This window comes from Electrophorus electricus, chromosome 23 (assembly GCF_041902795.1).
Source record: "Electrophorus electricus isolate QZ-2024a chromosome 23, ASM4190279v1, whole genome shotgun sequence".
Lineage (NCBI taxonomy): Eukaryota > Metazoa > Chordata > Actinopteri > Gymnotiformes > Gymnotidae > Electrophorus > Electrophorus electricus.
Window position 1 is genome coordinate 3,925,371 of NC_137519.1, and position 22,812 is coordinate 3,948,182.

General features: G+C 46.8%; 2 protein-coding genes across 8 annotated transcripts; one reads left to right on the forward strand and one right to left on the reverse strand.

Moving 5' to 3' along the window:
* The first annotated feature begins 405 nt into the window (after nucleotides 1-405).
* Nucleotides 406-7,016, forward strand: nacc1b (nucleus accumbens associated 1, BEN and BTB (POZ) domain containing b). Of its 6 annotated transcripts, none has more exons than XM_035520787.2 (5): nucleotides 406-549; nucleotides 3,752-4,812; nucleotides 5,334-5,619; nucleotides 5,729-5,826; nucleotides 6,438-7,016. In XM_035520787.2, the coding sequence occupies exons 2-5, from the start codon at nucleotides 3,777-3,779 to the stop codon at nucleotides 6,740-6,742; spliced, it is 1,725 nt and encodes a 574-aa protein (XP_035376680.1). In that variant the 5' UTR covers nucleotides 406-549; nucleotides 3,752-3,776; the 3' UTR covers nucleotides 6,743-7,016. The 6 variants fall into 6 exon arrangements, with proteins under 6 accessions (XP_035376680.1, XP_035376678.1, XP_035376681.1 ...); XM_035520785.2 differs by lacking the exon at nucleotides 406-549 and adding an exon at nucleotides 714-873; XM_035520788.2 differs by lacking the exon at nucleotides 406-549 and adding an exon at nucleotides 716-909.
* A 4,976-nt stretch (nucleotides 7,017-11,992) lies between these two features.
* stx10 (syntaxin 10) lies at nucleotides 11,993-19,822 on the reverse strand. Of its 2 annotated transcripts, none has more exons than XM_026996461.3 (8): nucleotides 19,716-19,822; nucleotides 18,873-19,042; nucleotides 18,581-18,675; nucleotides 16,696-16,758; nucleotides 15,648-15,749; nucleotides 15,435-15,541; nucleotides 15,031-15,125; nucleotides 11,993-14,362 (listed from the first exon to the last, which is right to left on the reverse strand). In XM_026996461.3, exons 1-8 carry the CDS (start codon nucleotides 19,748-19,750, stop codon nucleotides 14,286-14,288), a joined length of 744 nt encoding a protein of 247 aa, XP_026852262.2. In that variant the 5' UTR covers nucleotides 19,751-19,822; the 3' UTR covers nucleotides 11,993-14,285. The 2 variants fall into 2 exon arrangements, with proteins under 2 accessions (XP_026852262.2, XP_081562044.1); XM_081705918.1 differs by having other exon boundaries at nucleotides 19,724-19,821.
* Between the last annotated feature and the right edge of the window lie 2,990 nt (nucleotides 19,823-22,812).

The following is a 22,812-nucleotide window of genomic DNA, read 5'->3' on the forward strand; positions in this document are numbered from 1 at the left end:
ATACGGTATATTGTTTAAATAATGTCATGCTTAATTGAAAAAATCATTATTGTATTGACGTGTGCAGTTTCAAAACTGTTTGGAAAAGATACCTTTAAAACAGTATTAAATATTAAATACTGCATTTATTTAAATAATTGGGCATAATTTATTTTAATAATTGTGTGACTGGACGACTAATCAATATTAAAACAAGAGTATTTCACCTATATAAACACACATAATCAAATCTTAAACGCAAATACATGTGCAAACAAGTCAGGAGGGATGTTTGTGTCCTAAAGACACGCAGCGTCTCCTCCGTGTATACTGCACGGAGGTGGCGTTCAGCGCGCGCGCCACTCGGACCCCCCGGGGGGGGGGGGGGGTTCACCTGCCGGAGCCTGGGCGCGCGCGAGTGCTCTGCTTTCTCAGCATCGTCGCGAGCGCCGGGAGACGACAAGCTTCCGTCGTACCCGTCCGTGCGTCGACCCATCTATATAGGCGCGCAGGAGGGGACTCCGCGTGCGACCGGCCCCCCGGTGGTGATAGGTGCTCCGCGCGGGAGAGGTTAGTCTACGAGGCGCGCGTGCGTCCGTCTGTCTGTCTTTTCCGTCTGTCTCTCCGTCTGCGTGATCGGTGGCTCTGCGCTCTTCGTCCCCCCCGGGAGCAGGAGCGGGGGGGGGGGGTGGAGGGGGGAGGGGGGTATGTGTGTCCTCGATCACTCTGCGCTCCGCATCGCGCCTGCTTGTGCACAAATGCATGGCCGCCTGTCGCGAGAGCGAGAGCGAGGAGCCTTCCGACTCCCCAGCTGAAACCCTCTCGAGCAGATCACGGCGAGGGCGCGAGTTGATCCCGGTCCACGCTGGTTAGTGCGGGTCACAGAGGACGGGGGTAAGCGGAGCTGCTCTGGAGCAGGCTCCCTTAGCGGTGCGCTTGGGGTGGGGTAGGGGTGGTTTGGGGGTGGGGTAGGGGTGGGTGGGGGTGGTATTGTTTTTCGGAAGGTGTGCGATAGCTGCATGGGGGATGGGCTCGAGGAACCGCACCAGCAAAACTTTAACCACTTCACTGACTTCACGGTGCATGCGCGTTCTGACTTCATACCGCTTCATCCAACTCTTTTAGCAACTAATTATAGTGGGGGAATTTTAAAACGACCACATCAACTATTGTTGAATTTTAAAATAACAAGATTAGGTGTGTCTTATTGCATATAGACGTCAGGTGGGTTAATGGTGCGCGGCTTGTCTGGTCGCCCCGCGCCTTCCCTCGTTGCAGCGCTGGTCCGGTCTGGCTCATCCCCAGTTGCGGCATCTGTCCCGGGATGACCTGTTGATGTCGAGGGGGGAAAAAGAGTCAGGGGCGCCCCTCCCCTCCAAAAACGGAATAGACTTTATCTGAATCCTTGGTGCGAAATTAGAATTTTTTAGGTTGGTGGGTTTTTTTGTTGTTGTTTTTTTTTGCAACATATTCTGTTGGAAGTCGGCGATCGTCCGATTGTGCAAGTCTACAAAAGGACAAATGCGTTAGACCGTTATTAACGGGCTCCGTTGTTGCCTCCGGCGTTGATGCCCCATGTGTAGGCCGTAGAATGCAACTCGAGCCGACATCGCAGTGCACTGGCACGGAGGGGGCGCGAGCGGCGGACGTGCAAATCCTAAATCATTGATTTGCTGGACTGGTTTTGCGACAGACCTCTTGCGGGTGTCGCGCAGTGCCACTGGAGTGCCGCGACGGAGGACGAAATTTGGCGTCACGGGTATAGTTGTTGGTTTTTTTTTCTTTTCCGTTACTCCCCCGGCCCGTGCCAGCCGAGAGTTCGTGTCTTACCGGGCACGGATGCTGGCACGCGGCGGGGCGCTGACTCGCCGCCCACCGCAGGCTTCCCCAAGGCGCGTGCGGTGGTGAACAGGCAGTTACGGGTTGAAGTAAAATGCGAAATTGTTTTATATTTAGTGGTCTGATGCTCAGAATAGCAGCTCGTTCCTCGAGGGGAAAGAAAAAACACGTTACCGTTAATGCGGGATAATACCAACGATTAATGGAGATGAATGCAGACGAAATGTACTGTCGTTGGGATTCTCCGATAAATCGATGCAAAGGCACAACAAGCTGCATCAGGTCTTGATTTGCACATTTTAAAAAGTGATATTTGCAGATTTCTGCTAATCGCGTGCTATTCGCCGGGAGCTCCCGTTAACCCTTCAGACCAGGAGCTAGAAAGGTATTTGGGTGACATCTCAGGGAGATTTCAGACGTGCCACACGCAACTTTCCGTTTTAGTAACACGAAGGCTGTTCATGTCGTGGCTTTAGATGTGTAGTACTATAAAAATCCAAGAGGAAGACTTGCTTCGCGTTGATCCATCACTCTGCTCACTGCTCTGACACTAACTGGGGTGCAACATCCCGGTGTAGGGGGAGGGTTTGTGTGGGGACCCTGGGGGTCAGACCCATATGTTTAACCCTGTTGACCCCTTGGTACCTGGGTGGAGAGGTTAAGTGGTACTTGGGTGGTACTGGGTGGGTGGGTGGGATAGGGGTGTCCTTTGACAGTTAAGGAAAAAAAACGGCGCTCGTTTGACACTAGGAACACGTGTAAAGTATTAGTTGCGAATGATTGTTGATTATTTAATTGTCATTTCTAAATCGGGTTGTTAAAGGCAATTTGTAGTCCTGGATAGATTTTTTTTTTTTTTGCCTGAGTACAGGCTTAATATGATCTCATTCAAGTTTGGATGACTTTTAAAGTTTTGATGAATCGAACTGATTTAGAAGTAGCTCAGGTTGTTTGGATAAACCCGATGTATTTGTAAGACCTTGCTCAGAATTGGCCCAGAGTTAGGTCTTAGTCTTCAATAACTGTTCATGCAGTAATACACAATGTACCTAACAAAGAAATCAGTTATTTCTGTCAAATTTGCCTCTTAATCTTTCTCTTAAATTATTTGGGGTTTTTTTGTGTTTACCTCCACTGTCAGAAATTGTGCAATTTTGTGTGAGAAACAAACTGTACTGCAGTGAATTATAGCTGATAGGCAGCGGTTGATCTAAGTCATAAAGTCATTAATCAGATACAGCTTCATCTCATGCAAAAGCATGCGATAAAATATTTTGTACTTTCCTCTTTAGCAGTAGGTCAGGTCAAGGACGCAGCTCCGTTTATTAGATATGCACATACTGTGGTGAGTTTATAAGTATGTGCATATCTCATAAACTCAGCACAGTATGTGCATATCTCATAAACTCAGCACAGTATGTGCATATCTCATAAACTCAGCACAGTATGTGCATATCTCAGTGACCAGGGCTTCAGATGCAGATGCTGCACAGGTACAACACTGCGCAGTTTGGCTTGTGCCAAAACACCCAGGTCAACCCATCGGCAAATTGTCGCACTTAATTGAGTGCATTAAAGAAATAGCACGCGAGCATTTAGTACTGCAAAATAAAGGCTTTTAAGTATTAGAAATGAAAACATTCAGTGTTAACTTTAACTTTGCACGTTTAACTGTGTCCTTGGCAGATTCAGGGCTGGTTCTGGAGTTGCTCGGCTCTAACTGATTGGAAATTTAATGATTAGCTGCATTATGATCTGCACAATTTTAACTTCTGAAATGAAACACTCCTTCCATTCAGCCTGTGTGCTCTAGTTATTTGTGCTTGTCTGTTCTTGTCTGTTCAGCAGACCATATGTGTAGTGGTTCTGGGTTGATGTCCTATAAAGCGCATGTGTGTGTGTGTGTGTGTGTGTGTGTGCGTGCTCTCTGCAGACCCTGTGTTGCTGGGCATAGAGACATGGCTCAGACTCTCCACATGGCCATTCCCAACTTCGGCAACAGCGTCCTGGAGTGTCTGAACGAGCAGCGCCTGCAGGGCCTGTACTGCGACGTGTCCGTGGTGGTGAAGGGCCACGCCTTCAAGGCGCACCGCGCCGTGCTCGCAGCCAGCAGCTCCTACTTCCGTGACCTCTTCAACTCGGGCGGGAAGAGCTCAGTGGTGGAGCTGCCGCCGGCCGTGCAGCCGCAGAGCTTCCAGCAGATCCTGTCCTTCTGCTACACGGGGAGGCTCAGCATGAACGTGGGCGACCAGTTCCTGCTCATGTACACGGCCGGCTTCCTGCAGATCCAGCAGATCATGGAGAAGGGCACCGAGTTCTTCCTCAAGGTCAGCTCGCCCAGCTGCGACTCGCAGGGCCTGCACGCAGAGGAGACTCCGCCCTCGGAACCCCAGAGCCCCGTGACGCAGACCGGGGGCGGGGCCGCGGGAGGTGGAGGGGGGGCGGCGGGACGCCCCGCCTCCTGCCTCACGCCGCTCCCGCTGGTGTCGAGGGTGAAAACGGAGCACCCATCCCAGCAGCAGCCACAGCAGGAAGGTTCTCCGTATTCCGTGGTCTGCACCCCCGTGGCAAAGCGGCTTTGGGAGGGGGCCGGCCGGGAGGGGGGCGGGGGATCCGGCGGGGGGGGAGGAGGGGGGATGAGGAAGGCGGCGCGTTTCTCACAGGACGCATCGCGGGGGGCTGCGCCGCTTCAGGCTGCGGCGGTGTTGGGTGGCAGTGCTACTAGCAACAATAACAACAACACCAACAATAACAACAACAACAATAACAACAACAACAACACCAGCAACAGTGGTGGCAGCTGTGGTGGAGGTGGAGATAGTGGTGGAGGCACTCCAGAGGGCACAAGCCCAGGCAACCTTAGCATATACACCAGTGACTCACCCATCTCTTACCATGATGATGAGGAAGAGGAGGAGCTAACGGACGAAGAGCAGTACAGGCAGATCTGTAATATGTACACCATGTACAGCATGCTTAACATGGGGGCGGCAGGTAGGAGAAGCACACAGGACATGCTCTCCATTCATTACTCAGCTGACGGCTTTTGATTTGTCCAATTATAATAAACTGATGACTAGTGCATATTTGAAATGGGACCAGGATTGACCCCTGTTGAACTCCATAAGTAACTCTAGTGTTATAATTTGCTTATAAACATGATATTCCTATATTTTGTTCAAAATCGTTTATTAATTAAATGGAAGTAGTATAAATATTTCTACAAGTGATTGTGGATTATTTAATTGAGGTAGTTTTTTTCTACACCAGGTTGATAATATGGAAGGCACTAGATTTTTAAGGTTTTTCAGTTTGCCCTAGTCAATTAATGTAGCGAAATAGGGAATAGTTCAAAACATGTGGACCTATGACTGGGTTCTATTGAAGATCTCCACAGTGTAAAGATTATAATCCGTAACAAGGACAGAGATAACGAGGCTGTGTTATTTCTTCGTTTTCTTTCTAGTGGACCCACTATCACTACGTGTAACTAAAAGTCCTTGTGTCTTGTCCAGCTGGAGAACGAGTGGACTCCCTGCCAGACCACCTGACTGTAGAGTCGCGGGGGAGAGGGGTCAGAGTGCGCCAGGACCTCACCTCTCTCCCCACGGAGCTGATCTCCCAGATCGGGAACCGCTGCCACCCCAGGCTGTACGAGGAGGGCGACCCGGCAGAGAAGCTAGAGCTGGTGACAGGCACCAGCGTCTTCATCTCCCGCGCCCAGCTCATGAACTGCCACATCAGTGCCGGCACTCGCCACAAAGTGCTCCTCCGCCGCCTGCTCGCGGCCTTCTTCGACCGGTACGGCAGAGCGGACGAGACGTGCCCGGTGAAATTCGCTGAAGGTGGAACAGAGTGGGTATACGTGTTCTGCTCTCATGCTTCTCTCTGTCTCTCTTCTGTACTGTAGGAGCACTCTGGCTAACAGCTGTGGAACAGGCATTCGCTCCTCCACCAACGACCCAAACCGAAAGCCTCTAGACAGCCGCGTTCTGCACGCAGTCAAGTGTGAGTTAGACCCACCCATGCAAACGCTTCGTATTTGTATCAGTGACTGGAGAATGTGCACTTAAATAAAGCTAATCTAGTGTAGACTCTGAATACATATATTTATACTGTAGTCAACCGTGGTAGAACTGTTCTTGTTTTTGTATTAGGATTTTTTTTTTTTAATGACATTTCCACCACTCCCAAGAGGCTTAGCGGTCTAAGCGCTAGTGGCGTATCCGATGACCCGTCCACGGCTGGAGCGCTTAATTGGTCTCGCTGTCTGGTGGGGTTGGGCGGCTTCTCCCTCCCCTTTGTGCGTAGATGCGCTCCCTGGGGGTTGATGCTCTCCTCTGAGCGTGTTGAGTCTTCCAGTGATGTCATGCTGGTGGCAGTTTTTAAAAAAAGTGTAGTGCCCGGCTAGATGTGTATCACAGGAAGCATGCATGACCTTCGGCCTCCTGGCCGGGTGATGCCATGCTTTGGGGGGGGGGGCGGGGCGGGGGGGAGAGAGAACTGCGTTTTAACATTATTTAAAAAGCAATAAAAACCTGGAAAGGTCTTATGATGAACCCAGTTTTTGTTATGCTATTTGTGTCAGTGTTCATTTTATTTTCCCTTTTGTTCTGCAGTCTACTGCCAGAACTTCGCGCCACATTTTAAGGAGAGCGAGATGAACGCGATCGCGGCAGACATGTGCACGAATGCTCGCCGCGTCGTCAGGAAGAGCTGGATTCCCAAGCTGAAGCTCCTGATGGCTGAGAACGACGCCTACACCAGTTTCTTCCCCGAGGCTGCCAAGGCAGACGCCGACGCCTTGGGGGCGGAGCCTGCTTTTGACACGCCCACCCTGGAGGGAGGAGTGGGCCACGACGCTGCCCAGTCGTCCACCGAGGCGCTGCAGGCCATAGGTGGAGACAGCGGCGCTTTGTTTTAGTGAGTACGGTTACCATAGCGACGCTACATAACGCACTGCTCCTCGATTTCTTCCATTGCTCCATCATTTCCTGCGATGCCAGACACCACCATGCGCGCTTCTGTCCCAGGCCGGCACGAGGGAGGGAGGGTGCAACCGTGCTGGAGGACAAGAGCGGTTTTGGAAGACCGTGGTTGAATTCTCTGGATGTCCCCCCCCCCTCTCTGCTCTGTTATGGATTCATCAATCCCGATCCTGAGTTTTTGTTGTTTGTTTTAACCACGTTGAACATCAGCCACCTGTGTATGGACTTCCTCTAGGACTACACCCTCTCAAACCCTCTCGTGAACACAAATTCCCAAAAAGGGGCGGGGCATGTGTACATGTGACGGAGCCGCGAGGCCGACAAGGCAGGAAGCACTTTAGCAGTCTGAAAACACTGTATCCATCGTGAATGTATGTGTCCAGAAGGTTCTGTAAACTCACCTGCCTCGAGACTGTTAAACAGGTGAGCTGTTTAGTGGCGCTCCCCCACCAACACACTCCCCTCCCCCGAAACCCTTTTTTCATCTTTTAAATTTTTATATATACTTTTTTTTTTCAGTTGCTTTTATTTGTGTGTGATATATCCCAGTGGATTGTGATTGAAAACACTATGATAAGGGGGTAAGTGATATTTTGTTGTGTTTGATATAACAGGAGCGATAAAGTGTGAAGGTTCTAGAACCTCAATTTATGATTGAATAGAGATGACGTTGTCACCTGGAGTTTCAGTCCAAAGTAATATGTTCCATTTTTATGTGTCGGCGGAGCTAGACAGAGAAGGTGAGCTTGAGAAGTGGCCGTGAAGGTGAACTGGATTTGGAGAATGCGCGTGTTCCGCATGGGGCCACTTCTTCCCAAAACGTTCCCAGAGTCTCCATCCCTAACGAGAGAATCTGATCGGCGGTTTCCCAGAGCCTGTGAGCCGGGTGTGCATTCACCCTGGATCTTTCACAGAACATGTCCTGTAGTGCATGGCTGCGTGCATGCCTGCGTGCACAGGGGAAGTTGCGAGATCCTCCGTACAGTACTACAGAATGAGAGTAAAATGGCTGGAACAGCAGTGGGAATACCATAGTATAACATAAATGATGTTGTGATGTCCAGTTGTGTAGCTGTGTAAATGCAAGTGTGGGTAAATTTAGCTTGTTACCCTGATCTGAGAACAGTTTGTCGGCTACGACTGATTGGGCAGCTGGGTCTGTGGCTGAGGGTGGGCAGACCCAGGACTGTACCACCCTATGCTGACGGTCGCCGTCATTGAAGGAGTTAGGATGGAACTGACCTGAGACCAACATACAGATACTAAAGCAGAGCAGAAAAATGTCCTGTGCAAACTGTCTGACAAGCTTCAAATTTTTTGCTTTTTCTTTTTTTTTTAAAGCAGTGTCCTTTTGTTTATAGCTTTTATAAGAGGTTTACAGTTTTTTAAAGAAATAGTAAAGTTTTATAAAAATAGGTCTACTTTTCAGAGACCTTTTCAACTAAAGACAATGCACAGGGGGGTGGAGAATTGGACACTAGTTTTAACACCCCTTGGCCAAGTGGTACGATCCTAAGAGACTGCACTCGGATATAATCTCAGAAAAAGAGAGCAGGAATTCGCACCTTAGTGCAAATCACAGTGTTCCGTTTGGACTGAAGAAAAGCCAGTGCTTAGAATTGGGGGCAGTGGTGGCTGTTTTTGTGTGAATGCACGCTGGGGTTTTGGTGGCTGCCATTACAAAGACGTGTGTGAAAGTGATCCACATATAAGCGTGTCAGCGCCACACCGTGGGCATGGGTGTGCGCATGCATTTTAATGTTCGTATGGAAGAGGGTATGCTGGGTTCTAGAAGATGAATGCGTGCGTGTATATGTCTGGCTTTTGTGTGTGTGCGTGCCTGTGTGTGTGTGTGGGGCAATGAGCTGTGTTTGTTTTTGTCTGACTCACTGGGAGAGACATACAGTTCCAGTGCAACCAGAAGGAGGGGATTAGACAGAAGACAGATTCATACGTGCACATCCAGACAGACTCACACGCAGACACGTAATCACACGCACACACAGCTGCTGCAGTGAGACGGTGGTCTCTGTTCACTAAATGAATAATCAGATCGCACTGCAGGCCAAATCTGATTTCGCCTCCTCATTTTTGGTTTCAATTTAATTTTCACTTTATGAGTCAAATTTGAGCAGCCTCAGGAAGTGCAAATGAAAGTGTCTGAACACAAGCATTAGATGTGTGTGTGCGCGCTGCTGTCCAAACAACAGATGGGACTGAAAACAGGTTGACAGTGGCTGAGTGTCCGCGCATGCATCCATGTGCGTGTGTCCGCGCGTGTATGTTTGTAGGAACATCCCTGTGAGAGAGCGGACAGCAGTCAACATTCCAACTGCCGTGTCCGGCTATACCCTAATATACGCCATGAGTTGGCTCTTTGATGTGTATCTTTGTGTGTGTGTGAACCTCTGTGGGTGTTAAAAGCGCGCACACACACACACACCCCACATCCTCATTGTGTAGATGGGGTGTGTGAGTATGCGTAAACCTCTGAGGGTGTTAAAAGCGCGCACACACACACACACCCCACATCCTCATTGTATAGATGGGGTGTGTGTGCATATGTGTGAACCTCTGTGGGTGTTTAAAAACAAACACACACCCCATCCTCTTTGGGTAGATGGCAGGTTAAAGACTGGAGGCACATAAATAAACCTGCTGCGAAACACAAGACTGCAGTAACAGAATGAGCAGCATTCTTTAAAAGAAACTAAATAAATAAAGAACAGAAATAGTGCAGAATCAAATCCCTTTTAAAAACACACAAAGCCTCTCAAGCTTCGCTCCAACTACTGCAGTGAAATACACGAGAGAAACAGGACATTTCAGACAGACATCCTTCATCGGCTGTGCAAGCAAAGTGTATATAAATTCTCACACACACACACACACACACACAAAGCTTTGTAGCTGTTCGGACAGCTTGCTTTTACAACTTGTGCTTTTTGATTTTTATCATGATTATTATTATTTTTTTTTTGTATTTTTGTAGGTTTACTTGCGATAGAGATACAGCTAATTACAAGCATTAATGTGGATCCCAGCCAGTGGTTACTGAGCATAAGCTGTAAAACAGCAGAGAGGCATGCAGGCTGTTTTGGCATCATTTATGACTGAAGGGCGAGAGGAGGGGGGACTAGGAGGGAAGACATACGGAGTTTCTAACGCACTGAATTGCTCTCATGGTTTTTAAAGAATGCATTCTGGCTTCCCTTTCTGGAGTCTGCTTGGATGTCTGAGGACCCTCTGGAACCGAGTTCCGTTTGTCTGTCGTGCCGTCGCGGATCTCGGTGATGGCGGCCAAACGGCTGCTGAGCGTGTTGGCCGCCTGCCGTATAGCTTCTTAACTGCTGCCTCTTAGACGGAGGCGTCGTATGACGCAATCGGTATCCATTCCTGAGCAGAAGGGGGCAGCACATCCACAGGACAAAAAAAAACAAGAAGAGAGCAGCCCGATTCTGTGCTTAAAAACGTCCCGTTTTGTGTTTCTGAAATAACTGTCCCTAACTGACCAAACAAATTTAACTCTTCTAGGTGACGATTTTGCATTTTATGAAAGCTGCCAAATAGTAATAATTGTAAAGTAACTAAAAAGTACACATTTTTAAACTATTTATCAATCAAACCAGTTTTGGGACCCAAAGCAATATTACCCAGCATTATCAGTAACTGATGTGGTAATCCTGAAATTTCTTATTTTGGCCTTAAATGAGCACGTCCCTTGGGTATTCGACACTTTAATTGTGGATTTGGTGTAGCTGATGGTTTCTAAGGAGCCTTTTCTTGGCCAAAGGCCCCGACCCTGAGGGTGGGGACTGGGATATGGCGAAAGAAGTGCAAGCCTGTTGGACTAGTCAATCTCCAAGCGCATCTGTTGCTCCTCACAGAGAACGAGAAAAAAAAGGGAACGAGAGTAAAAGACAGAGGAGAGCATTTCCCTTTAGCTGAGGGTTTGAGCTCTGAGCCAGCAATGCTGCACGTTTCGCGCCCTCTCACACACTTTTATAGCGAGGGGGTGGCTGCAGCCACCTTAGGATCTGTTGCTTTTAAAATGTTTATTATATATTTTTTTCTTCTTTTTACTTGTCTTAATTCCACTGTTGTCGTTTTTTGATTGTTGTTGTCTCTAGCTGTGTTCAGGCCACACCCCCTTCATCATGGGTGTAGAGTGGGTGTGGCCAAGAGATGTTCGACGTGTCTCTCTAATCAGTGGGGTTGGGAGGGAGGGGAGAGTCAGAGCAGGACACACTGTGTAATATGACTGAAAATCAACATAACAGGTGGGAACGTCAATATGGACAATTATGCATAATAACTTACTAATCACATGTATTATGCATTAGGGGATTTCCCCCCCCCCCCCCCCATGTATTATCGATCCATCACTTCTCTCCTCTCCTCCCTGTGCTGCACTCTGCATTTGTTGTGCGCCGATCTGCTACCAGCGACCTCTAGGCCCCTCCGGGGTCACAACCTCTTCTACTGCTCAGCTCTATGGACCCGGCCCACCAGAGCCTGACTGACACACGCACACACCCTTTGCGCAGGTGTGTGGATCTACCTCCGCAGCCCTCTGCCATGGTTCCCTGGTCCCAGAGCCCTAGAAAGGTCTTAGGTGTGTCACATGTGGATTTTCTGATGGAGGGGTGTGTCTAGAATGTGGAATGTGGTAGATTATTACCTCACAATGGGGCCAGGGGGTTCTATCGCCATGGTAATGGAGAGAGTGTCTCTGGTGTGGTTCCAAGGTTCTTGCAGGTCTTTTTATTTATCCACTATAAATACCAATATACATATGTACAATACGCTATAAATATCAATATATAATGTATACTGTACATTATAAAAACACTAAAGAAGTTTGATTGTTAGTTGTGCTTTTGCAGCATGAAGTATTAAAGCCCCCACAAATCGCTTTTTTGAAATCCGATGCAGTAATGTTTACTGATGTCAAACCCCACCCCCACCCTGAGTACAGGAGTGTTCATCTGTGTTCCAAGTGCCAATACCTTTGTGAGTTCCTTTACTGTGATCCAATACGAAAGATAATTGCACATTAACTACTGTAATAAAAATGGGGGAAAAAAAATGGAATAAATCTTAATTTAAAAAAAAAGAAAGAAAAAAAAAAGTTTGTGGCAAGAAACTTTCACTCTTCTTGTTCGCATGATGTCCATAAACTGAAGTTATTATAAATGCATATTTATTGAGGATCCAGGAAGTTTATTCCAGCAAATCAGAAAGTCATTTCACATCAAATCACATACCGAACGTGTACAGTCAGAAAAGGAACCGCCGTCCTTCAGCACGGCTCTTCCAAACGAACCAACCGCTACGCAACTGTAAATGGCAAACAAGCTCGTACCGAACACAATTCTGCATGTAAGAACGTAGACAAACCAAACCATACTACACAGTAGCATTTTGGCAATTTCTTTTTTTCTGCAGATCACCACATTGAAACTGTGCCTTTGATATAAAAATGGAGAGTGAGAAAACCTGGCAGCTGCACGAAGATTTCCACAAACATTGCTCTCACGAAACTGCAGTGTGTGTGCGCGAGTTTGTTCTGGGTCCTGGGTTTAATGTAGATCCCCTCTATGAGCTTGCACACACAGAAAGCATTCACAGTCTGCCAGTCCAAGAACATATCTGTGATCTGACAGAGTGTGTGTGTCTCACTCACACACACACACACACACACACCAAAAGCCCTGCCAAAATTTTTAGGGCTGGACTAGGTATTTAGCTGTACTCCCGCTGAGAGGGAATTTAAACGGGTCGTCCATCATCTTTTCTTCAGGATTCATATCGGCCCCTTATTATAAGTGAATTAGACATATCGACCAAAACATCAGCAATAACCATGTTAATCCCAGCAGGACGCTTGTCCCTCAGAGGTAAAAATAGCAAACATTGTGAGAATTACATACCTTTATAAAAACTGGAGACTTTTTTTTGTTGTTGTACTGATCATTTCTCATAAAAAAAATCAGATTTAAAAAAGATCATTTCTACTGCAGTCCGCTGAACGATACAGTAACGCATGTTAGAACCGTGAGTCTGCATTTGCTTAAAATGCCAAAATAAATCACATTAGTTTAGCTCTGTAGACTGTGTGTGGCAGGACTGGGCCTCGTTTCTGGATCGTTTTGTGAGCTGAACCAGGTTAGTTACACAGAGGAGAGCAGAAGAACCAACACCATGCTCGTGTCTGCTCTGCACTTCCATTAGGTGTCTGATTACGCGAGCGATTGGTCAGATCTCAGTCTCTGACATGGATCTGATCTCCCCCCTGGACTCCAGCTGCATGCTGTGTCAGTTGTTAATCGCTATCACGAGCTGGTGGCTCCTGACTGATCTCAGTTGCTCCAGGTGAAAGTTTTGCCAATGACTGAATCGCAGCATTTGCAACCCCCACCCCCAAAGTAAACAATTTGTCAAAATCTCTCCGGACAGCCCGAGTCACGTCTCATCAAGACTTCATCACTCTACCTATTCAACTGCAATAGGTTTTGGCAACTGTTGTACAGCCAGCTGCAGGAGGACGGCATGCGCAGCAGTACTGGTCTGGGATCAGGTTCCACTGCCATTTATATGTCCGGTAGTCCGGAAAACTGATCCTAGACGAGCACTGCTGCACATGTTTATTGGGACGTGATCACAGACTATAGATAACAGTAAGCTCTTCTACAAATGCTGACGTGAAGGGGCTACAGTGAGTACTCAACGAGCGGTTTTTGTTTTTTGGGAGTTTTTGTAATAAAAGTTCAAAAGGACTCTTCTTTAAAACACTCTCACAGTGGCCATTCAAGCCCCAGTGATCCCCACAGCGAGGCAGACGATCACAGATAACAACCAGGGCAGACCTCAGAAAGCACTGGCAGACTCCCACAAGACCCCAGCCACCTCCGTGGAGTCACGGGACTGAAATGTACGACCCGATTCTCCTCGGGAACGTCCACCGCGCTATCGGACCTCCTGACCTTCTCTGGCTCCCAGACTCTAACCAGCATTGCCGACCAAAAGTTTTGCCCTGCCGCTGCACGAGGGTTGACATTTGCATAACGATATTTCAAGCAGCTATTTTACATGATCACTTCGCTACACTGGGAACCACACATGTATAAACACGTAATAAGGCAACGCCGCCCCACCCAAATGCGTCCCGGAGTAAAATGAAAAGTCTGACTATAAAAAAAAATAATAACCACCCACTGTTTGCCGCATCGGTCTTAAGGTGATGCAGTCCAGTGTAGGTTATGCACGGCACCCATATCCTACGTGACGGGGGAGGGGGAGAAAATGGAAGGGGGAGGAGTCCCAGCAGATAAAGACCTCAATCCTACAGTCTGGGTGGATGTGTGGGTGGAGTGCTGGAAAGAGGAGGGTCTTTTCTCGTCTCAGACCGCCCCCAGGGCGGGGCGGGGCCTGTTAGGGCAGGATTGCTGGAGGCCAGACGGACGTGAGCAGTCATCCTCACAGGGCGAAGAAAAGGATGAGGACCACGATCAGGATGACGACGAGCGCTCCTATTGCGCACCACTGCCTCCTACCTGCAACACAGAGCAACAGCAACAGCCCATCAGCGGCCGAAGTGCGGCCCAGGTCGTTCTGGGACTAGGCAAGGTCTATGAATGGACCCATGTTTGGTGTTATGACGGTGACGGATGAGCGGGGAAGCATGCTGAGTGCGTGCTGGGTTCAGTGAGGGTCACTGTAATGGAATATTACACTGCATGTGTCAAAAAGGGAGTGGAACAGACAGTTCCTCTTTCTGCAAACTGCACGCATTGCCAGAACATCACAACAACTCTTGTATAATCTGCTAATCTGGCTTCTGAGAAGAACGCTCTATTGCGGGGCAGATAAAACAGCAGGGAGCAAAACAACCCTTTTTCTGTGTAGTTTTGCTCGCTTGGGAGGGCTGAGAGCAGAACAAGAAGCACAGTGGAAAAGAAGGAAGCCATTTCTCCCTTACAGATGCCGTGTGTGTGAGAGATACCCTCGGGCTGAGACAAACTATAGATTTTATTTTGCTGTACCCACTGGTGTTCGGCTTATCGGTATTATAGGATTGGAGACTTCCACCACAGTACTTGGTGTGTGTTAACATAGTGGTGTTGGGTTGGATGTGTGGAAAATATGGACGGTGCATGTTGGGTAGGGTGCTGGGCTGGGCGGGTGTGGGGGGCGCGCGTGTATCAGATTGGGCTGCACGTACTGCTGGTCATGTGGGAAACCTTTTCAAGTTTCTTCAGCACTGAATCCATTCTGGACCCCGTCTGCTCCATCTCCTCAGTGAACTCTCCCAACATTCTGAAACACGCGTGCACGCACGCACACGCACGCACACACACACACACACACACACACACACTTTCTTTAAAGTCTAAGTAAGAGACAGGTGTGTTTCCTAAACTGCTTCGGGGGAAAATAAAGAGACAGATTGGCAGTTAGTAATGAGGCCACTCTATTCACTCCACCCAGCCAGCAAGACTGTAGTCCAACCAGCAGAGGGCAGCATAGAGCAGTGGTAGTGCAGTGTGTGACAGAATCTGCTGGCCATTTAGTGATGCTCACAGATAAACTGCTGCTAAAACGTTCAGCTGACAACACACTACTTACATGGACTGTTCGTCAAGTTCGTCCCCGATCCTACTTGACATATCCTTCAGCACACGGATGCTTCCGGACACCAGCTCCAACTGGTCGTCCTGATCCTGCACAATGAGCTGCACAGCAGGGGGCGCCATTACAGCATTGATGTCAGTCATATGAAGGTATGTGTGTGTGTGAGAGAGAGAGATCGTGCGGGGAGGTGAGGGTGTGAGTGTGCACCTGCTGCTGTTCCTGCTGCTCCTGGAGGTATCTGGAGTTGGCTGATACTAGGTGTGGCTCCAAACCTGCATATCGCGTCTGTGTGGACCCACCCAGCAACACCTGTGCAGAGTGCATGTGTTTAAGAGTCTCCCTATCCCTCCCTCCTTCCCTCCCTCTCTCACTCACACACACACACACACACACACACACACACACACACACACACACACACACACTCTCTCGATGATACTCCCTCACACACTCGCTCTCACACTCACTCCCATACACTCACTCCCATACACTCACTCCCATACACTCACTCCCTCTCACACTCACTCCCTCTCACTACCCCTAACTCATTCACTCCCTCTCATTCACACTCCCTCACTCACTCCCGCTCACCCCACACACACACGCTCCCACACACACACGCTCCCACACACGCGCTCCCACACACACGCGCTCCCACACACACGCGCTCCCACACACACGCGCTCCCACACACACGCGCTCCCACACACACGCGCTCCCACACACACGCGCTCCCACACACACGCGCTCCCACACACACGCGCTCCCACACACACGCGCTCCCACACACACGCGCTCCCACACACACGCTCACAATTTCACTCACTCACTCTAAAATACAGTTATGTGTAGGACATTTTATAGGATAGTTTTAAGAGTAGGTTATGTAGATTTTATATATATGCTTGTTTTGTGTTAAGGATTTGTCTAAGGAAGCAGCCTTCAATTCTGCATGCTGAATCCATAAACCAGTTCAGGATTTTGTAATCACCCGTAATTAATCTGCATCATTAACAGGTATTCAGATCATAGTCCTAAGGGTTATGGTACTGTTTTTAAACTCTCCTTTTACCTTGCAGGCACAAGTAATAAAAAAGTTGCTAATTGGCTACGTTAATATTATTATTTATTTAACAATTAAGTACAGCGGTGATCACAAAATCCGTAACTGGAAAATGAGCTTGAAGCCTGGAACTGAAGATCTGTGGGTCGTAGCACACTGTGATGATGGAGGATTTTAAGGGAGAAAACTCACTTGTCTGTTTTTCTTCTCTGCCTGTGCTACGGCAGAAGGACTGGAGAGCTGTTCCTTCATCTCCTACACACACACACACACACACACACACACACACACACACACACACGCACAATATGTGGGTATGGTATGGTGTGCCTAATGAATTAATACTGAGCAGTGTGTTCTCAGAACAGTCATCTCGGTTCTTCATGGCATGGGATTTGCCAGAGCTGGAAACATTAGTTTGGAATTTGGTCCATGGTGACATGACTATCGTGTAACTAGTGCAGATGAACCTCCCGTTCTACCACATTTCAACGTTGCTCTATCGGGTTCAGCTCTGGTGACTGGGGAGAGACCAAAATACATTGCCCTGTTTATGGGACCAGTTTACAATTACTTGTGCTATAAACATGACAGAAATAGCCATCACAAGATGGATAAATTGTCATAAAGGAAGGACCAAGAACAGAAACTATAACATTAAAATGATGCTCAATTAGAGTGGCTCGATGTGACCCAGGAAGCATTCCCATTAGATCCACCAAACAAGCTGACTCAAGGCAGGTTGGGTTCATAGATTCATGCTATTTATGCTACAAACTGACCCTTAACCCTTGACCAAACTAACGTTTTTCCAACGTTCAGCCGTCCTGTTTCGGTGAGTCTTTACCCTAAAATCTGACCAGAGTATAGCCTGACACGAGCTTCTGCTGTTGTCTTTTACAGTTACACTCAACCAGAGCAACGTACAATTTTCGATCATATTAAAGAGGTGGGGCAGTGTAGTATTAGGAGTCTGGCCCAAGGACTCATATTGATGTGTGGTGTATTTGCTCAGACAGAATTGAAGTCCAGTCTCCCATGGGACAGGCGCTGTTAGCCACTACAAAACACCAAAAAAACAAACGGAAAGCCCCAAACGAGAGCCCAATTACTTACCCTCACTGCTCTTCAGCGTCCTCTAGATACCAAAGCAGGCAGGGCCAAACATAACTGAAGCGATTTACATTTACATTTCATCAGGTTGGGATTTAGCTTTAAATGCTGAATTATAGCCTAAGTGGAACAAATTACATTTTCTTTATTATTTTATTTTGCACTTTGGTAACAAATGCGTTTCAGTTTTGTAGCTGACAGACCTACTGGCTTTTGTTTTTAGCCCTATATAAAAACATGATCTATACATGTTACTCCTTGATACACTACAGGCTGTACCAACTGGAGGGTTCTCGTTGCTTTATCCCTGCATCATACCGCACTGTGGTGCGACCCAAAGCGGTACACCCACAGTTCTCAGAAGCTGTTCTGGTTCTGTGCGAGGTTATCTGAGTTATAGTCGGCCTGTCAGCTCACACTGATCTGGCCATTCTCATCAAGGTGTTTCTGCCTGGAGAACTGCAGCTCACTGGAGTGTTTATGCCTTTGTAATTTCCCAGTTCTGTGTAAACTCTACAGACCGTTTTTGCACGAAACTCTCAGCTCATGTGCAGTTTCCAAACCAGTTTGTCTTGTACCAACAGCCATGCCTTGATCCAAGTCACTCAAATCAGTTTTCCCCTATTCTGATACACTGATGTATAACATTAGCAATATCTCTTGACCCATATTTGCATGATATAATGTACTGCCCTGCTGACCTGCCACCACAGGATTGGCTGATGAGATAATGACATGAATGAGCAGGTGTACAGGTGTTCCTAATAAAGTGGATGGTGAGTGAACATGTAGGAAAATCTGTAAGGCATACGAGCTGGATGCCCCAAATTCCAAACAGGAAAACCACAGACAGTGACAAACCCACAAACTAAGATCCTGTGGACCCCTGAGACAGACAAGCAAGAAATGGCATCCCAGACAAATGTGGCGATGATGAGTGCATGCGGATGGGTTATGCACGTACCTGAACAGCCGTGCGTGTCTGCTCCACAAACTCACGCCTCTCTTGCAGTTCATTCTCCCCGAGACGGAACTTTCCAGGGTTGGACTCCACGATGCCTCACATGGTTAAGGGTTATAAACACACACACATTCCTACATTTATCTACCTTATCTCGTTTTCTGCTATGAGGTAACCGCATCCTCTCTCTCGGACACACGTTCTTGCACATGTGCAGAGGGCTGCAAGCAATTTCCCTCTGAAGCAGCATGCACTAAAGTCAGAACACCCCCCCCCCCTCTTTCTGTGAGGATACTGATGGTTTCATGGAGGTCCTCCAGGTCCCAGTCAATGGCTCGCAGGCAGTTGCGGAGTTCATTAGTGCTCCACTCGAGCTCGTCGCGGCTCACCGGCGTCTCCTCGTGCAGCAGCTCTTCCCAGCGCCCAAACAGTCCGCGCGCCCGCGACAACGCCTTCTGCACTTCCCTGACAAAACGCGTGCGGGTTTCAGTGTGGGTGCGCGTTCATGCAGAGGAAAAAAACAAACAAACAAGCAAACACACAAGCAAACAAACAAGCAAACAAACAAGCAAACAAACAAGCAAACAAACAAGCAAACGGACGGTCAGGCAACGTAGTTTTTTGTTTTTTTTTACTGTAAAACTCCAATAACGTGGCAGGCAGCAGATATGCGCGATCAGATGATAGGCGTCTTACACCTTTGTCTAAAGTACCATAAAAGACGACGTCTTTGCAAAATGCAACTTAACGTCGAGAGGGAATCTGCGAGCTGAACTAGTGTAAAGTTAACTATCGGACAGCCTGACAGGAGTCGGACACGCCTGCTAGCAAACGCGGACCTGGCCTGAAACATCACTCCCCACTTCCTCACACTACCGAACTGTGCAGACCCAACACAGGTAAACGTTTCTATGTTTCCACAGTTAATCGAACAATAACTAGCCGTCCGCTTCGACGGGAAACCCAAAGGCCTATCCTAGCTAAGCTAACGCTAGCAGCGCTGCTATTAGCGCTCAAAAACCAGCCCTGCTGTACGTTACTGACGTCTTACTGTCAATTCATAACAAGACAGCAGCAAACCCTGGACTTCACTGATAACGAAAGTTCACAGGCAAAGTATTAAAATATATTGGGTTACCCTTTTACCACGAAAAACGGATCCTCCAGCGACATGTTGGCTCCTTTACCTCAGGAGCTTGTCTGAAGTCAGCACCAGCAATAAGGAGCATTCCTGTGTACGAACCTAACAATTTTTCAGAATAAAAGTTCGACTTTTATTCCAAGTCCTTCGAATCAAGACGAGGTCCTTGCATAAAGTAGAGGAAATGTGCAAGCCTCATTAGTACTGTGCTATTTTGTAAAGTTATTAAAATTACAGGATGCTTGCTGAATAGCTTCTGCATCAGTGTGAATTTTATTTTTTTTTAAATATTCACAGTATTATATGTTTCTACCAGATGTTCTGTTCATCAACTGAAACTCAGAGGCAGTAATAAACTGAGCAAGTATTTCAACCAGACACATTACCAGTGACCTCAAGCAGCCGTTTGTACTTCTTAGCAGGAAAAACACAGACACAATTTGTTTGTGTGTGTGTGTGTGTGTGTGTGTGTGTGTGTGTGTGTGTGTGTGTGTCTGTCTGTCTGTCTGTCTGTCTGTCTGTGTGTGCACGCATGCTTAATTAGCCATGGTAATTAAGACAAAATCATAAATTGTACCACATTAATTATTTGCACCTGTCTAAATAACATTTTTAGAATACAGAAAAAAATTAGTAATTATTGACATTTAATAATTAGTTTTACAGCTTGAGTAATGTAGGTGTGGATTGAGTAATGTAGGGGTGGACTGAGTAATGTAGGGGTGGATTGAGTTAGGTAGAGGTAGACTGAGTAAAGTAGAGGTGGACTGAGTAATGTAGGGGTGAATTGAGTAAGGTAGGGGTGGATTGAGTAATGTAGGGGTGAATTGAGTAAAGTAGAGGTGAACTGAGTAATGTAGGGGTGGCTTGAGTAAAGTAGAGGTGGACTGAGTAATGTAGGGGTGGATTGAGTAAGGTAGAGGTAGACTGAGCAATGTAGGGGTGGATTGAGTAATGTAGGGGTGGATTGAGTAAGGTAGGGGTGGACTGAGTAATGTAGGGATGGACTGAGTAAGGTAGGGGTGGATTGAGTAATGTAGGGGTGGATTGAGTAAAGTAGAGGTGGACTGAGTAATGTAGGGGTGGATTGAGTAAGGTAGGGGTGGATTGAGTAATGTAGGGGTGGACTGAGTAAGGTAGGGGTGGGTTGAGTAATGTAGGGGTGGACTGAGGAAAGGTAAGGGTGTGCAATATATATGCTGATCGCTATCAACATGTTGATCCTAGAGTCATGCGGGTAGATCATATCTCATTTTAAATTATATTCAAATATCCCATTACTTTTCAACATTCCTGCAGATTCTACAGACTCTGGTGGTAGGAAGGTCAACAAAAATGATTGACATGAAACATGGCCAGTCTCCTTCTGCCCTTAAATTTACTAGTTGTTACCATAGTTACTCCACAGCCTGCCACTCCTGGGACTTTACCTATCTAGCTTTATAACTAGAAAACGTGTATCTACTGGTAACCAATCAAATTAACACAACTTTGACATTTTTCTTTATGTAATTTTCAATGTGACTCTTACAATATTGTGGCTGGGAAGACCCATTGTGCTGCAAATGAACAGTCGCTCTACAAATGAAAAATGCATTACTGCGTTTGCTGCTATTTCCAGGCTGTAAAGAATGCTAATAAAACAAAATCCCATTTAACACAAATATAAATGTGACCATGCCAGGAAATAACTAATCAGCTACTTTTAGAGTGTTACTATTTTACAATCCCGTTCAACCTAATGAGATACTGTTTAATATATCTCAGTTTCTGTCTATATACCTGACATTTATGAGTGTTATAGATTTATATCATATTTTGTATGTATGTACAAACATCACACTTTAGATAACTAACTAGGTATTAAGACAGAAACGTAGTCTTGTTAAATTGGACTTGTTTATCAGTGTCCTTTATGGCTGTGTTCTGTACAGCCTAGCAACATGAATAGGCCAGTTGTTCATTCTGTATCAGCCTAACCAATATAAGGATATAACAAAGGTAATCACAAATATAATTCTTTGTCATCAGCTACTCAGTTTCCACTGGTGTCATAGGAATCCTTCCCCTCGGCATGTCCTTTGGAAACAATTCCGTTGTGTTGTGGCTGGATTTCGCTTTTCAGAAATGTAGTGCATGTGTTTTCATTTTGATAAATCTGCTTTGTGTAATTGCAGAGCTTTTTACATTTGCAGTGTAATGAGTGTTCACAGCCACCATACTTGCAGTATGAGTGCAAGTCCCTTACTCCATTCAACGTAAATCACCAAAATATGGTGTGATTTTTTTAGTTGTTTGCTCACTAATGCTGATATCAATACTGTCCGCTGATAAGCATTTTTAAGAGCAACCATAAACTTAAAAGGGAACGTTTAAACTTTAAAAAAAAAAAGAAAAAAAAGAATGAGACCAACTTTTTGTGTGTGTATCCCTAGTGTGTAAGGACATGGTAGTGTAAGAACATGAATGTCTGTAATGACGTGATAGTGAAAATACATTATAGTGAAAGGGTCATGAGCATATGAGTATGTAAAGGCCTGATAGTGAAAGGTCATGATTGTGTAAGCGTATGAGTGTGTAATGACATAAGTGTATAAGAGAATGAGTAAGGGCATGAGTGTGTAAGGACATGAATGTGTAAGGACATGAGTGTATAAGAGAATGAGTAAGGGCATGAGTGTGTAAGGACATGAGTGTGTAAGGGCATGAGTGTGTAAGGACATGATTGTGTAAGGACATGATTGTGTAAGGACATGAGTGTATAAGAGAATGAGTAAGGGCATGAGTGTGTAAGGACATGAGTGTATAAGAGAATGAGTAAGGGCATGAGTGTGTAAGGACATGAGTGTGTAAGGGCATGAGTGTGTAAGGACATGAGTGTGTAAGGACATGAGTGTATAAGAGAATGAGTAAGGGCATGAGTGTGTAAGGGCATGAGTGTGTAAGGACATGATTGTGTGGTTACATGTACAGTCCTGACATGGGGAGTCATGGCTCTCCTGTCTTCTCCTCTCATCTACTCCCAATCCCAGCTCACGCCTTCCGTCCCGTGTCTTGCCTTCCTGACATTCACGCTGTTTCTTGTTCACATACA

Bases quoted from the DNA above. Each gene is read 5' to 3' on its own strand.
- nacc1b (XM_035520787.2), top strand. From the start codon at position 3,777: ATGGCTCAGACTCTCCACATGGCCATTCCCAACTTCGGCAACAGCGTC. The intron at 5,620-5,728 runs GTACGGCAGAGC...TCTGTACTGTAG, and splicing joins CTCGCGGCCTTCTTCGACCG to GAGCACTCTGGCTAACAGCT. The intron at 5,827-6,437 runs GTGAGTTAGACC...TTTGTTCTGCAG, and splicing joins CGTTCTGCACGCAGTCAAGT to TCTACTGCCAGAACTTCGCG.
- stx10 (XM_081705918.1), bottom strand. From the start codon at position 19,806: ATGCTCCTTATTGCTGGTGCTGACTTCAGACAAGCTCCTGAGGTAAAG. The intron at 19,043-19,723 runs GTAAAAGGGTAA...GCGTTTTGTCAG, and splicing joins TGGAGGATCCGTTTTTCGTG to GGAAGTGCAGAAGGCGTTGT. The intron at 15,126-15,434 runs GTAAGTAGTGTG...CGCGTGTTTCAG, and splicing joins GAACTTGACGAACAGTCCAT to AATGTTGGGAGAGTTCACTG.